The sequence below is a fragment of the Tauraco erythrolophus genome, chromosome 18 (genome assembly GCF_009769465.1).
Source record: "Tauraco erythrolophus isolate bTauEry1 chromosome 18, bTauEry1.pri, whole genome shotgun sequence".
NCBI lineage: Eukaryota > Metazoa > Chordata > Aves > Musophagiformes > Musophagidae > Tauraco > Tauraco erythrolophus.
The window spans coordinates 11,197,902-11,214,024 of record NC_141482.1 but is presented as its reverse complement, the minus strand read 5'-3'; the positions used below and the strand labels follow the sequence as shown (position 1 = coordinate 11,214,024).

General features: G+C 42.0%; 2 protein-coding genes across 3 annotated transcripts in view; one reads left to right on the top strand and one right to left on the bottom strand.

The window, feature by feature from the left end:
- Positions 1-14,898, bottom strand: part of RTF2 (replication termination factor 2) — a 30,966-nt gene extending 16,068 nt beyond the window's left edge. For both annotated transcript variants that reach the window (XM_086622893.1, XM_086622895.1), the window contains exons 1-5: positions 14,790-14,898; positions 13,768-13,862; positions 13,530-13,623; positions 13,195-13,334; positions 11,835-11,913 (exon numbers count right to left, since the gene is read on the bottom strand). In XM_086622893.1, the coding sequence (XP_086479019.1) occupies positions 11,835-11,913; positions 13,195-13,334; positions 13,530-13,623; positions 13,768-13,862; positions 14,790-14,858 (477 nt within the window). In that variant the 5' untranslated portion in view covers positions 14,859-14,898. The remainder of the gene's footprint in view (positions 1-11,834; positions 11,914-13,194; positions 13,335-13,529; positions 13,624-13,767; positions 13,863-14,789) is intronic.
- LOC104370909 (putative beta-1,3-galactosyl-O-glycosyl-glycoprotein beta-1,6-N-acetylglucosaminyltransferase 7) lies at positions 291-2,838 on the top strand. The gene is made up of 3 exons (XM_009991514.2): positions 291-1,266; positions 1,753-1,848; positions 2,612-2,838. Exons 1-3 carry the CDS (start codon positions 291-293, stop codon positions 2,836-2,838), a joined length of 1,299 nt encoding a protein of 432 aa, XP_009989816.2.
- Positions 14,899-16,123: the final 1,225 nt, after the last annotated feature.

Sequence of the window (16,123 nt, the reverse complement as noted above, 5' to 3'; positions counted from 1 at the left end):
GTTCTTTGGATAATTTTGTTTGTCCTAGAAAGACTGCTTCATGCCTCTGCAAGTACCATTTCCAGTGGCTGAGTACACTGCAGCATGAGCATGCACATGGGCACACACAGAGGCCCTCCTAGTATGTGGAGTGAGAGTAAGCTCAACATTTATAAATGTATCACTAACATGTCATCTATCAAAAAAAAGTCAAAAAAAGTTCTCTCCCTCTCTTTGTCTCACCTTCCCTTTCAGATACTCTGAACACTTAATTAAACTATGATGAGAAGACAGTATCCGGAAAATCAAAGATGAACCCACTTGGTGCAACAAAATCAGGATTTTTAGTGTGTATTGCTGTCTGTATGTTCATCTACACTTTTATCTACCTAAAGGATACGCTTTCTGAAGAACCAAATGAACAAAACTTTAATGCAAATATAGCAGAGTGTGGTTTTTACCCAGATGAAATTTGTTCAGCTCTTTTTGTGGGGAAAACGGCTGCCTTTAAAATTGGAAGCTTTTGTCAGAACACGTACCAACCTAAACCACTCAGCTGCATTCAGACGTCGTGCAACTGCTCCATGGTTTTGAAGACTCTGCATTTTATCACAAGACCACTGTCAGATGAAGAAGGAAATTTCTCATTGGCATACATCATCACAATTCACAAGGAGCTGGAAATGTTTGTAAAGCTGCTAAGAGCTATTTATATGCCTCAGAATATTTACTGCATACATATTGATGAAAAGTCACCAAAAGATTACAAAACTGCTGTACAAAACATCGTTAATTGCTTTGAAAATATTTTTCTTTCCTCAAAAAGAGAAAATGTTGTTTATGCAGGATTTTCAAGATTACAAGCTGATATTAACTGCATGAGAGATCTAGTTAATTCCAAAATTCAGTGGAATTATGTTATTAATCTATGTGGTCAAGATTATCCCATTAAAACAAACAAAGACATTATACAATACATCAAAAGTAAATGGAATGGTAAAAATATGACTCCCGGGGTAGTCCAACCACTTCATATGAAACACAGGACACAGGTTAGTTACAGAGAATATGTACATTCTGGAATGTCACACGTGTATCCAACAAAGAATATAAAAGCTAAACCTCCATATAATTTGACAATATATTTTGGTAGTGCCTATTACATACTCACTAAAGAATTTGTAAAGTTTACATTGACTGATGCACGTGCAAAAGATTTGCTTGAATGGTCAAGAGACACGTACAGTCCGGATGAACACTACTGGGTCACACTGAATCGTTTAAATGGTAAGATGTGTGTTATTTCTACTATGAATAACCCCTGGACCAACAGTGTTGGAAGGTGTCTGACGTGGAGAGCTTGTAAGCTCCAATTCAGAGCTTGACACCACCACTTAAGTGGGTTACGTTGCATAAGTATGGTCTTTATTTATTTATTTTCTTAATTCTTTAGCCTTGATGCTGCCCTTTCAAACAGTCACATCTCATGGCTGAGAAACAAAGCTTGATTCCAGAAAAGTACTACTTATGGTGCAGACCATTAACTACAAGGCTAGACAAATATTGGTTAAAAAAAGTAAAGTTTTTTGCTACATAAATGCTCATGCTGTCAAGGAATAAAAAAAGCAATAAGACTGAGAATGATATCTGTTCTTATGATGTAAATATCTGTAAATAAATACTTCATGAGGCCACATTTAAAAAGTCTTCAGCAGTGAAAATTTTCCCTCTATAAGTAGAAAGAAATCTTACAAGAACCTTATGTTTTTAAAGATGCTCCAGGGGCTACACCCAATGCAGACTGGGAAGGAAACATACGAGCCATTAAATGGAAAGACCAGGAAGGAACCATACACAGCGGCTGCAAAGGTAATGTGAATTTTGATCACAAACTTAAATTTGATTCATTGACCAGCATTCATTGCAAATCACGTACTACGCTTTAAACTAACTATTAGACGTACCACAGCAGTCACATTTTATTTTGGAAGTTATCAAATGAAATGGCAAGCTATCCTACTAAATTACTCCACTGTATCCAATCTAAATAGCTCCTGATATATTCTTACAAAGACCATCACAGTATCCATATACTGGCAACCATTCTTCCAACCTCCAACTGCCAACGCGCTAACTTGACCGATCAGTCCTCAGGGAAGAGCAGGAGGTTTACTTGACAAGCACGTTTGTCAGATACTTTCATCAATGTTGTAAAATCTCTTCTATTTGAACAATAATAAAAAAAAGATAACAGTGCTGACCATATGGAAAGAATACAAAAAAAATCTGTATAAACTCAGCACAGTGAAGTACTGCATGATTAAACTGGTATCCAGATAGAAGTAGGAGGTCAGAACTTCGGCGTGCCCAACTACAAGACACAATATTGAGCAGAGCAACACATCAATGAGGCAGCTGGAAGTAACATGTATTCATTTGGGTAAAATACAACAGCAAACCCTTGCCTTTATGTTCAAAATCTAGCATTATTGTCCAGATATATTTCAATGATGCCTAACGTGAAATCGAAAGGCAATTTTTGTTAGTAATGCTACAGAGTGAAACTATTTTTTTTTAAATTATTCTGTTCAGCTTTCTGCTGCTTTCAGATACCTTCAATTTGTCTTTGCAGGTCATTACATCAGAGACATTTGTGTCTACGGACTAGGCGATTTGCAGTGGATTATTGAGTCCCCTCATTTGTTTGCCAACAAATTTGAGCCGGCAACGTACCCACTTGTTATGGACTGCTTGGAGAGACGCCACCGGCTTAAAGTACTGCACCAGGCAGAGGTCTCGATTGAAGACCACTGGCGTTTTCAGGAAGAGAACAACTTCAACATGAAGCTGAATATTTGAGCTTGACTAACATCTAAACGAGTGTTCAGAATACTGACAGAAACCATTAACTTTTTAGCCACAGACCTTGCACTGTGCATTACAGCAAGAGGGTAAGCACAATACTGTACTACCAGTCTGCCAGTGAAATAACCAAGTTTAATTTATTACAGTAAGATAAACAGCAACAACTGGTAATGGGTTAATTCGCAAAGAAAGTGACATATCTAAATCTGTAACTAACTGAAGACAAGGGGGAAGTTCATAATCTTTTAAGCGACTTATTTAACTGGAAAAATACATATTCCTCATGTCTGCAGCCAAAAAAAGGACTAGCTGGTATGAAAATAATAAAATGGAAGCAATGACTGAACAAAGATAAAATATGAAGACCACAAGTTAATTAAAGTCATGTCTACTGTATGTCTTATGAAATAGATTATTTTGAATAATGAAGTTCATGCTAAAATTGCAGAGCTTGTAGATAAGCAAGTGACAACCAGTTTCAGACACAGTCCATCTCACTGGGTCTTTCGGTGTTTGCTTGTTGTTTTTTTTTCCCCATGGTCAGCTGCATCTCTAATTTCATTGTGTAGCATGGCAACATCACTTTTGTGTTACTCAGGCTTTGCTCCTAATGAAAAGAGTGTGCGTGCCAGTAACGGTAGTAGGGGCCCTGCCACGCATATTTACATTTAAGTCCTTGTTTCTGAGTCTCTGCAGGAGTTTACAGCAAGGAGACATGGGAAATTTGAGGCCAGGGAACAAAGGAATACTGAGTGAAAAGCTATCTTTTGATCCCAGTGTACCTGACAGAGGGAAATAAAACTTCCCTGAACCTTGCAACAGTCTGCAGCAATTGGAGATAACACCTAGCAGCAACCAGGACAAGCATCTCATTTCCCAAAGCCTCTGCAGACCAAATGCAGCACTTGTTCGTCTACAGTAGCGAAGCGGCTTTCAACACACAACTCAGGCAAAAACAGGGAACGGGAGTGAAAAAAGAACAAAGATCCAGCCCTTTTCCAGGCAAGAGTTGCTCTTTCCTCTCTAGAACTCCTAAATTAATCCTTTTCGCTCAATCCGAAAAAGATTGAGGGAATATGAGGAAACAGACGATATAGGTGGTGGTCTTTCATACAATGTGACAACTCTTCCGTGCGATTAAACCTCTGCACCTTTCCAGAGGCCTTTAGCTAGGCGCTACTGACAGAAAGAGAGTAGGACAAACCTGAATTGTGAGAAGTTATTTCAAACTGTTCGTCCTCCTTTAGAAGTATTTTGGCAAGAATGCAGATGAAAGTTTCATTCCAATGAATCCAAATAAAATCCCAATCAGTTTGCATGAACTCTGATAGAAACTAATAAAATACATCCTGTTACTTAAAAGCTCACTTACTTATAATTAGTAGTTTTTAATCAAGTGTCTAGGAGCAATTTAGATGTAAGCTTCAATATGCACCCAAAACATCACTCAGTTTTTACAGGAAAACTGACTTACAGATGAAGCATTTTTCCAAAAACTCAACTGAATCAACAAATGACCCAACAATAGAACATGAAAGTTTTCTATTACAAACTTATTCCCAGGTTCCTGGAACTGTACTGTTCATTTTCCCACACAAGTTTCTTGGAACCATAATTTCTTTCAAATGAACTTTAACCTAAAGAAAGACCATCTGGTCCCTATTTATTTACAGAAACTTACAAACTCAACCCAAAGGCCCATACTCAGTTTCATGAATAATCCAGGACTTATCTTGTGGCTAAATATTGCTGGAGATGCTTTTTTTATGGAGAGAAATAAAAGACAAAAAAAAGCCATGCAGCATGTTTGCACTGAGCTTGTTGACAGTCCCTCTGAAAACCATTACTGAAGCTAATGGGTCTCTGGCATGTATTAATCATAACAATATTAATAATCGATCTCTCGCCAAACCACACCCATTCCACTGTAGGGCACATTGCAGCAAATCCAGCATCGAGCTTTCACCTTCCATCACCATCACACGGAACCACTGTTGTGTATCCCGTCTGAACTGAACTAAACGGAGAAATTCAATAGCAAGGGGCTATATAACATGGCCTTGTTTTGCACAAACTGCACCAGGGAAACTGGGAAAAATGACCCACACAAAAACCCCTCTTAAAACATCATTTAGGTATCAGTTTATCCATGTCAGTCCAGGAAAAGCATTGAAACTGATCCTCCTTCCTTAAAGGATTTCCCCCAGGAAAATCACAATTAATTCATCCCATTCTCAATCATAAAGACATAGTATTCGACGCGTTATTCTGAGTGACCATAACCAGATTATATTCTTGAGAGATTTCTTTTACTTCTAACAACAGTAAAAAATTTTAAAAACTCTGAAAGTTGAGAGTCTTTAAACATCGATAAAAAGCATTCGTTAGGTTCTGTGCACGTTGCTATGTTATGAGTAGGTCAACGGCAACTTTGAGATCTCAGCAACCAACGTTTACTAACTTTTGGTAACTGTTGACCTAAGAGCGTATAGCATCAATGTGACCTTGTTGAAGGAAACACTATGCTCTGGCACATGCTGCACCCACATTACCTCTGCATCTGTAGATGTAGGCATCATTTCCGTTTCAAAAAGCCTGAGGCACATGCTCAATAGCTCTGTATCCAAGTTAAACATTTGATTAAGTGTTTTATATGGCACAGACTTTAACAGCTAGGGTACTATTTCAAGTGCAAATTAGAACCTGTTGACTCTGAAAACAATTCCAAAATAAATTTTGAAGTGATACAAGAAATTACAATTTAAAATGTAATCTTGTCCTTAACTTCCAGAGTGAGTACCTGACCTCTCAAATGGACTTCCACCACACAACCACCATCCTGTCTCCATACTACCACTAGCACACCATTACACCAATAGCGACTTCTTAGACAGGAGAGTCAACATTAAAAATGGGTCATGCTGCCTTTTTCAACCCCCTAAAAGTGAGGTTAAATAGATACTATACACTGCTAGGTAATTATTTTATTCCATCATTTCTAAAAACATAATTTTTATCAAATAACAGACTTCCAAACAAGCAGGCACCAAAGATTGCCCGAGCAAGAATCAGGAAGCCAGTTAGAACAGAAGTTCCAAAACATTGAATCACTTTGGGCCCCACTAAAATCCACAGGCCACCACAGATTAGCACTAATTCAAAATCCACAAGATCCCATCAAATACAAAAAGAGTGAGTAGAAACAGTCTTGCTTGTTCTTTTAATTTCAGTAGTCTGCTGGAGAATTAAACACAACAACAGTTAAGGACACCCTACTCAAAAGTGCAAATTTTAAACTGACAATTTCCATGTTACACATAATTTTTCCTGAAGAATAGGAATCAGGAGGCAGCAGAAAACTCCTCATCTTCAGAGCTTCTGCTACAGAACAGACATCACCAAACTCCATTACCTGGAAGCAAAGTTTTTTCTCTTTTTGCTGATTGAGTCCTGTCCTGCACGTTTTAGCATGTGACTTAGTACTGATAGTTTAAATTTTCTCTTCTTACTGTACGAAACCTCAAAAACATGGCTCAAACAAAAGACATTTCTGTGTAACAAGGTGCTATATGTTTTATTTGTATTCAAAAGTTGCTCTGTTTTAGACAAAACTCTTTTCAACCCTTTTCAGTCTAAATAGCTAGAAGCTTCAAAATTTGTCCCAAGCCCTTCATCTAAAAAGCCTGTTCTCCAACATAAACCACCACTAAAAAATTGTCATTGCTCTTTCAAAAATCTCTGGCCAGGGAGTTTTATATTTTAGCAAGACAGTTCAAAGCATTTACCATTTGGGCAATAAGAGACAATCTGTCTCTCTCAACACTGCTACAGTGTTTGCCTCAAAGTTTTCATATTTTGATGTTACTTTTTAACTTGCATACTGCTACTTAAGATGTGAAGCAAGAAAGAAGAGTTTACTTCCAAGGGAGGTAAGTCACTTAGAAAAAGTCCTCACAAATTAATTACAGTTGCCTTACTAAAAGTCCTCCATTCGTGACATTTTCCTCTCGCATTCTTGCACCTTTCCCTAGTACCAACACAGTCTTTTTAACAATTCCATAAAAGCAGAAAAATACATGTATTTAATATTGTCAGCTCTTCACATAAAGTTTCTATTGAGGCAAAGTATGGTTTTTTGAAAGAGAACTCTGATAGAAAAACTGCTTCATCCTTCCTGTACCTAGACTCCATAACACCTTGCAAATCTAGCACTACAGCAAATACTGTCGAGATAAACCAAGGAATGCCTAATTCTTCATCCTGGGTTTTTCTGTTTCCTTAAAATAGACAAAATCTGCATATGCATTCAACTTTTTCCTAAACATTCATTCTGTGATCTGCACACCACTGGGCAAACAGATTGCTCTATTTCTTGTATGAGCTGCCACAGAGAAAAATGAGAAGAAAACTGAGCAGTGAGACAACTGTCTGTGGGACTTCCCACAAAGTGGTAAGCATTCCCATGAGCCAAGCCAGAAGGCCTAGAAAAGAAGCAACCCTCTGTTCTGAGCATAGGAAAGTAATTTCCTACAGTTTCATGAAGCACAACACTTTGTGATATGCATCTTGTAGCATGTAATAGACGTTCGTTATCTAGCTCAGATGATCTAGTTTAAGGTATCCGAGCATAAAGGTGAGGACTGCAGAAGTGTTTGGGCTGCTGGATGTCTGTGTTCTCTGGTGAATGTTTGCACTGCATCATTACAGCATCTCTTTGACAAAGTCCTTCGGGAAACTGCTGCTGTTTACAATTTAGCAGACTATCAAGACTGCTCTGTAGGCTCACAGGTGAAATGAGTACACAAGAATAGCTTGTTTTGAAAGAGCTTTCTTGCATTTCACAGTAGTGGGGAAGAGAACTGCCACACAGCTCCTAGATTAACACTTCTCCAGTTTATATCCATGTTAGAAACCTTGTTCCTGGGGATGAAGTGAAAATACAGATTCTGCTAGTTGAAAAGAGAGACTGAATACGCAGAGTAAACAGGCAAATACAGGATTCTTCTTTTTGAACTACTCTCATCATGTCACTCTACAAAATCATATAACAAAGCCTCCGCACACACAGATGTGGCAGGGGCACACAGGGCTGGGCATCTGGGTACATACTGGCAGACAGAAGATGGCAAGGCCACGAAAAAAGTATGCTGTGGCCAACATGGATCCCATAGGTTGGATTTTAGTTCAAAAAACATATTGTAATTCTTAAAATACAGCAGTTAGCACCAGTAGAAACACATGTATGGCAATCCATAACATTCAAACATTCTTACTTCAAAAACCTTTTGTGTTTTAAAAGAGCATGTATGAGAAGAGGATTCTATTTACTAATAAAAAATTTCTAGCCCTACCATATGTACAATATACAACTCCTTTTTTTTTTTTCCCGCTTCATTAGTTCTAGTTCATCTTACTATATGCCCCATTGCTGCACGACGATAGGATGTGCCGGGGGAATGCTGCTAATTAGCACTTTGGATATAAACAAACTGTTAGCTACCGGAAAGCACGGCAACCAGTTCTCCATGATCCTATTTAGAAAACTTCTGGTCTTCTTCTTGATTCCGAACACAGAATGAGAACATTATCAGTATATATCCAAAAATTTAACAAATCACTCTTCTACCTTAATCGAGGGAAACGTGGACTAAAACATGTTCTCCCAGCTGGTTACTGTTGCCTTTGTGCACTAAAATCCGATAACAACAAGATGACACTAGATTATATTATATCCACTTCATTACTTCTAGAAGCATCCTTCTGAATATACTGAAGAATTTACAGACACGTGAAAACAGTTGCTCGCAAATATGAGGCTATGATACATACTGATTATTAAAAAATACCTCAGATCTAGGTGTGAATGAGTGTGAGATGCTGACAGATGGTCCCCTGGGAGCAGCAAGCTTTGGTTTTACTTCAGAGCATCACAGAGGCAGAGCTGGGGATTCCTTGTTCATGAGCACAGCCTGCCGGCTCCGACCGCAGCCAGCAGCGACGGGCGCGAGTCCTCCTCCCTCCTCCACACCCACACCCGTTGGTGTTTGAGTTCGGGAATGCTTTGGTTTGTGGTTTCCCCTGGGAAATGGATACGGCCACTGAAATCCCCACGAGATACCCCGCGGCCTTTCCTCCATGGTGTGAAGAATAGATCAGGAAACACCTTGCAGCTCTCCGCAGGAAAAAAAGAGGTTTGAACTTTTACAGACAAAATAAAAAAAAAACCAACCTCCAGAAACAATGGAAAATAAATAGTTTCCGCCCTCTCAGACCACTGGGCTACTTGGGGGCCCTAGGGATCGTGAGGCTACTGTAGGCTGTGGCATCAATTGACATTACCAGGCACAAAAGTAGCCCAAGGAGGGAGGTCTATAAGGACATGAAAACTCAGCATTCACCACAGTTCTACTGTTCTCTTCTGAAAATGGAGCAGGGGGGTCTGGTAGTCTTTGGGTCAACGCAGAGTCACTGTGCAGTCAGAATAATCAGCTGAACCCAGAAATGCTATTCCCAATCCTTCAGGTTAGACATAGCCTACAGAAAACATGGGGATCAGGCATCATCAGTCTCTCCACCCTGAAATACTTCCTACAATTGCTTGCTGGTGAAACTGTGCTTCACTCTTACAAACTGCAGGTAATTACTCCTTTGCTGCGATGTGCAGGATTACGGTCTCAGCCACAGTAACGTTACGAGATACTTAACTTGCATAGGATGTTTGATAATGATCTATTATTTTAATATTATAATCTATAACAATAATGTATTCTTTCAATATTATATGCAGGCTCTGCAAACAGAGAAAAGAATGGCCACAATCTTAGGAGAGTTACGGGAGGATGACAGGATCACCATTCTATGAGCCTTCCTCTCAAAAGAAGAAAAAAAAAAAAGAAAAACCCCATCCTCTCCTCTAGAATGAACCACTGTCCTGGAACTCGATCTAAAACCATAAAGTGATCTGGAACCTGTTCTAGAACACAGTCTAGAACCATAACCTGATCTAGAACCTGCTCTAGAACCAAGTAGTAAGCTAGACAACAATCCAAAAAACCCCAACTGTCTTGACCCAACAAGTGAGCTAGAAGTTCAAGACCGTCTACCTGAACATGAGATTGAGAGCATAGCAATCAGGAAACAGTAAGCAAATTGAATCCCAAACTAGCCACATAACAATCACGATCCAAACCGAACCTGCTCTAGAACCATAAAGTGATCTAGAACCTGCTCTAGAACCATGAACCAAGCTAGACCTCTGTCTAGAGCCCTCTCACTACCAAACTACCAATTCATCCCTGATCTTGGGAACAACTGCGCCAACACCACCCTAGATGAAAATCAGACTCAAAACACACCTGGACCCAGACTCTAGGGCCCCAGGTCCACAGCAAGCACATTTGTTCTTTTCAAGGAAAGGGACTGGGAAATAGGCAGATGAATGCTGATATTGTCTACCAGAAAAGTAAGCAGCACCACCCCAACATTGATGGGAACCATCGATGCTCTCATGAGACCCCACATGCAGTACTGCCTTCAGCGCTGGGGCCTCATAAGAAAGACACGGAGCTGCTGGAGCGAGTCCAGAGGGGGCCACGAAGATGATCTGAGGGCTGGAGCACCTGTCCTACGAAGACCGGATGAGAAAGTTGGGGCTGTTCAGTCTGGAGAAGAGAAGGCTCCAGGGTGATCTTATTGCGGCCTTCCAGTACCTGAAGGGGCTACAAGAAACCTGGAGAAGCACTTCTAACAAGGCAGTGTAGTGATAGGACAAGGGGCAATGGCTTTAAGCTGAAAGAGGGCAGATTTAGATCACATATAAGGAAGAAGTTCTTCCCTCTGTGGGTGCAGAGGCACAGGGACTGGTTGCCCAGAGAAGTTGTGGCTGCTCCATCCCTGGAGGTGTTCAAGGCCAGGTTGGATGAGGCTTTGAGCAACCTGGTCTAGTGGAAGGTGTCCCTGCCCATGGCAGGGGGGTTGGAACTGGATGATCTTTAAGGTCCTTTCCAACCCTAATCACTCAATGGTTCTGTGATAAACACGGATGATTAAAAAAAAATCCAGAAAACACGTGGGAATCATTTAGTTTTTAAAAGATTAACAGACTGGCCAAACCATGGACAAAACACCTCACTGCTGCATTTAATAATCAAGTTAGCAATACGAGGCTAAACCTAACTCACAATATTCCACATCACCTGCAACAACTTACCAAGAAAGTCTTTCCTTCACAGGTCTTGTGACAAATCTACAAATCAAATATTGGGGTGTTTGCTGAAAAATAACTCGGCCTAAATGTGGCAACTATCACCACAAATCTCACTGATAGTAAAAGTACTGATAGGAAAAAAGATTGTATTTGCAACTTTTATCATTGCCCCTAGCTACAAAGAAACTGATATAATGAGAGCAAACCAGCACTGTAAAATGAAATGCAGCCAGTATTTTCTACAATAACTTACATAATTGCCCCTCCCCAAGACAACAGCAAATGTCCTTTAAAAATACAGGGATCAAAACATAACATGAAAATGTAATCAGTTTAAGCACACAGAGCAGACACTGATAAAACACAAATCACATGCATTCAGGGGGAAAAAAAAAAAAAATAATCAAACCAAATACCCAAAACCTCAAACAAAAAAAACTAATCGCCCTTTTTAAAACTGAAATTATAACCAAATATTTGAAAAAATGAAATTTTTAAAGTAGATACTGCAAAATCAAACTGTCTCTGAGAACACAAATACTCACTCCTGCAACTACTTAGAAATACAGTTTTACTAAAAAAGACCACACAGAATGACTTCAGGCCATCATAAAACAGAACTTCTACAAGTTCTGTTTCAATTTGCATATTCAGAGTAAAAAAAAAACAATTTAAATAGTGAATGTGAATGCAATTGTACACACATACACGCAGGTATGTGCCTATATCTATCTGTGGAGGTCATACGTGACCCCACTGCTACTAAAGCTGAAGAAAAACTCACCTTGTGACAAACTTCTGATTTAATTTCTTTGAGAGCACGTTCAGAGAACACACAGCCACAGTTTCTCAAGAAGCAAAACCTTCAAAGGAAAGACAACAAGACATACAATTGTTTTGAAGAAACCTCGTGTCTAAAAGATACACATGCAATTCTGATTTAACACAGAAACAAAACTGCAGCAGGCTAGCAGGGCACAGCTAACTTGCTCTTACAAATTCTTGCAGCTAATCAAGTATCAGCACTTTTAAGTAGGCACTTACTAATTAGCACAATGTAAGAATCAAATGAAAAATACTGGGTACGTTAAACCACAACGGGTACTTTGTTATAACAGCATAGGTTTATGACAATCTCTCATAGGGATCATAGCAAAACAGAAGCTCTTGAGATGTTTTGCATATTTGCTGTAGGTCTGCACAAGCTTCTCTAGCATCATCACCACAGCCTGTTTCACTACAAAGTTGGACTATTTGAGAAGATTGCCAGTTTCACGTACTCTGACTCCAGCTCTCCAGCAAAGCTGCCACAAGCAACCCTAGCCAGCACTTGTCCTCCCATGTCTCTCCAGCCCACATGGAAGATTCTTGCAAGACTATGTGAAGCAATTACACACATGGTTCATGTGATCTCCCTTTCCTGAGAGCTACTGTTAATCTCTTCCTCTCTATCACCATCAACTGAATAAAAAAAAATAAAATACCAAGGTGGCTCTGGTAAAAATGGGTTTACCTTTCAGGTTCTCTCCTTAATTCCACCCGCATATTTCCTGGCTAATCACTCTCTGGAGGAAGAAATATTTCTCAACTATCAAAGCTGGGAACTCGGCCTCTTCTCACTCACCAGGGTTAACATACACAGAAAAAGAAATTCCTATTTTGCCCAAACCAGGATGCAAAGAAATGTCCTTCCTCAGCCCAATAAGAAACACAGACTATTGCAGGATTAGAATCAACATACAATCTATCTCCATTCTGATCCTGACACAGAGAGAGGTAGAACTGCTTGATGCGATACAAAAGGAGGTCTCATCCAATCACCCTCTGCTTGCCTATATCAATGGTTTAGCACTTAAACAACTTTTAGTCACTTTTTCTCTGCAAACGGAGCCCTCTACTCTTTATTATACATATAAACTCATTCAGGAAAGGGTTAACTTTTTATCTTTCCTCTTGAACGCGAAATGAAAGGACACTCAGTAGTCTCCTGAACTCCCTTCCACTGAAAGGGGGACAAATATTCCCCATAAAGGCTTGAGTAAGTCCACGACCTGCAGCATTATCAATTCAAACATTTTCACTTGCTCTACACTGAGTTTAGCACAGTACTTGCCTCTAAAAACAAAATCCAGAAACTTACTGACCTGTGCCTTCCATTCATTTCCAGTCCCACCACAGGGCATATAAAGCGTGCAGACTGGATGTCATCGTATTTGTCACCTTTTATACTCTCCTTATCACCGCTCCACGCTGGATTATCTGCAAGGTTCAGTTCTGTTACGTTCTGAAAAACACAAACGCAAGCCTTCAGCTGTTTACTGGTGGTTTTTCAGCCATGGTACCATCCCCTAAGATTATTTTCGTTGTGGTTTACTATTTTTAATACTTTTAGCACACAGTGAGAACATAAGCAAGCTGAGGTTTTGTAGCATGTTTTAACTTTCATGGCACCCTTGAAAATTAGACACAACCTGCTTACCTTAATGCTCTTGATATGTGACGCAGCTTCCATGGGAGTTTTATCCGCTGACTTGTCCAATAAAAATTCAATGACGGCATCTTTATTATACAACCTGTAACACAAAATTTTTAGTAATCGTATTTGATTCTTACTACGTTCTTTTATGTATAAATTCGTCCATTTTCATTCTCATGACGTTCTTTTATTTACAAATTTATCCACTTTAATACAGTGCTCTTTATGGAAACATTCATACCTGCCTAGCTCACAGGCTACAATTGGCCGACATAACTTCTCTTGACTCAGAGCACAGTAGTTCCATCTCGCCACCAATTCAGCGTTTTTGTCAACCTGAAGGCAAAAAAAAACCCCATTATTGTAAAATAACTTTTATATTTGTGAATTATTTAAAAAGAAAAAATCAAGTAATAGTTGAAGTTTTCATCAAATCCCCAGGTATCTTGCCAAACCTACTTCCTGCATTCACAGCTAATCTGTAAAACAACTTTAGCAAAACCTTTTAGCAAAATTCATGACGAGTTTCAAGGGTCTACCTCTACCTATTGTACACGTTTCTGCGTCTTGGGGCTTGAGACCTATCTTCCTAACTATAACTCAGTTTTCTCATTTTTTTGCCAATTTCACCTGTCCCTTTCCCTGCTTATTCTTTTTTTTTCTCTCCACATGTTCTCCACTACCCTTTTCTCTCTAGTTCTACATCTCAGCCCTGCTTGGGTTAACTACCATTTCCACTCCCTGTAAGGAACAAGATAACTAGAAAAGCAAATCTGGGGATGTCAGGATCCCACCCGAAGCTCCAGTCTAAAAATGTTGATTTTATGACGTGCTAGGCCATCAAAGGAAGGTTGAGGTTCACAGCTACTCTAACAGTCAGGCATGGAGAGGAAACGGATTTTATTTACTTATTTTACATCACCAAGTGTAACTTGACGAGGTTTTCTGCCACTTGCTGCGAGATTTCTCCTCATCTTCATCCACCTATCCACACACATGACGCCACTGTATACCCATGGCCCTAAAACACCCTAAAAAGCGAGCCCGAGCCACACGCAGAACACAAGCCGACAGAATGCAGACACGGCCGATGGTCCGGCCACCCCGAGGCGGCACCCGCCGTACCAGGCCCGGCTCGCGAGCACCGCGGCACGGGCGGGCCCGGCCGGGCCTCGGCAGAGCCTCCCCCGCCCGGGCCCTGGCTCGCACAGCCGCGCCGAGCCCGCACCGCGCCCCCGCCGCCCTCACGCAGCCCCCGCCGACCTTCTCGACTTTCCGCGGCCCCTTGACCAGCTCGTGCCGCTTGGGGATGGTGCCGCCATCGCATCCCATCGCGCTCCCCCCAGCGCTGCGCTTCCGGCTTCTCTGCCGGCACGGGACACACACTTCCGGGGGAGGGGAGTACGTCCGACGTGCCCTGAGCGCGTCACGCCTGTTGCATAGCAACCAGCCGCCTGGGGGCGGGGCTACAGGCGCAGCAGCGGGAGGGGTGGGGCTACGGGAGCACCGGCGGGAGGGGCGGGGCTGGGCGGGGCTACAGGAGAACCGGCGGGAGGGGCGGGGCTGGGCGGGGCTACGGGAGCACCGGCGGGCGGGGCGGGCGGATCCATCGGGCCGCTGCCGGAGGGGTGCGGCACCTCCCACCGCGCGCAGGGCTCACAGCGCCCCCTCCCGGCGGCGGGGCGCGGTAGTCCGTCCGTTGCCCGTCACTCTCCCGGCCCCGCCTGGCCGAGCAGCTTTCCCTTTTTTTTTTTAATGAGGAAACCGCCCGCAGGACACCCGCTTTGGGGGGTTTACGGGCAATTGTTGTTCCCGAGCGCGGCCGGGCTGCGCGCTGCCCCTCGCCGTTCCCCCCGGCCCCGCGCCGCCGCGGCGGGAGCGGGCGGTGGCGCGTTACGAACGCTCCGTTGTGCGGCAGCGACTTTGATACAAAACGTGCGAAGCCAACGGGAAGCGCAGTTACCGCACTGAACTGCGCCATCTGTAACGCTTACAAATGTCGACGCTTAAATGACGGTATAAAATACGGCGGCGGCCAAACAGAAACAGAGCAGAGGAAGATGAGGGAGTGAGAGCAGAGGAAGATGAGGGAGCTGGTTTTTCCGCAGCCGTGCACTGCCAGTCCGCTGCAAGCACTCGCACAACTAATGGTGCGTTTTCAGGGCAAAGACACGGGTACCACGTTGCCCAGAAAGGCCAGACTTTGAAATGTCGGATAAAAACTTTTAAATAAATTAATTAGGAAAAATACAAATAACACGGGTGTACAAACAGGCTACCTGGGTGGTTACAGGGCCTTGTTGCATTTCACATCCAGCAAATTTAGGGATAAAGTGAACGAGCTACACAGGGCCATGCTGGAAGGGCAGGTCTGAGAAGCCCCAGGCAGCCCGGCCAGTGCGGGTGTTTTGGGCACCCTCCGAGAAACAACGTCCCCATTCCATTTGGAGGAAGAGCTTGTCCAAAGCCTCTGCAGATTTAGCGACTAAAATCACTTCTGTTTTCAGCTGGAGCACTGCTCTGAACAGCTTCAGGCTGCGACGGAGGACAGCTGAGGTGCAATCCCCACAGATTTTATCGGGAGCCACGACTCCTCC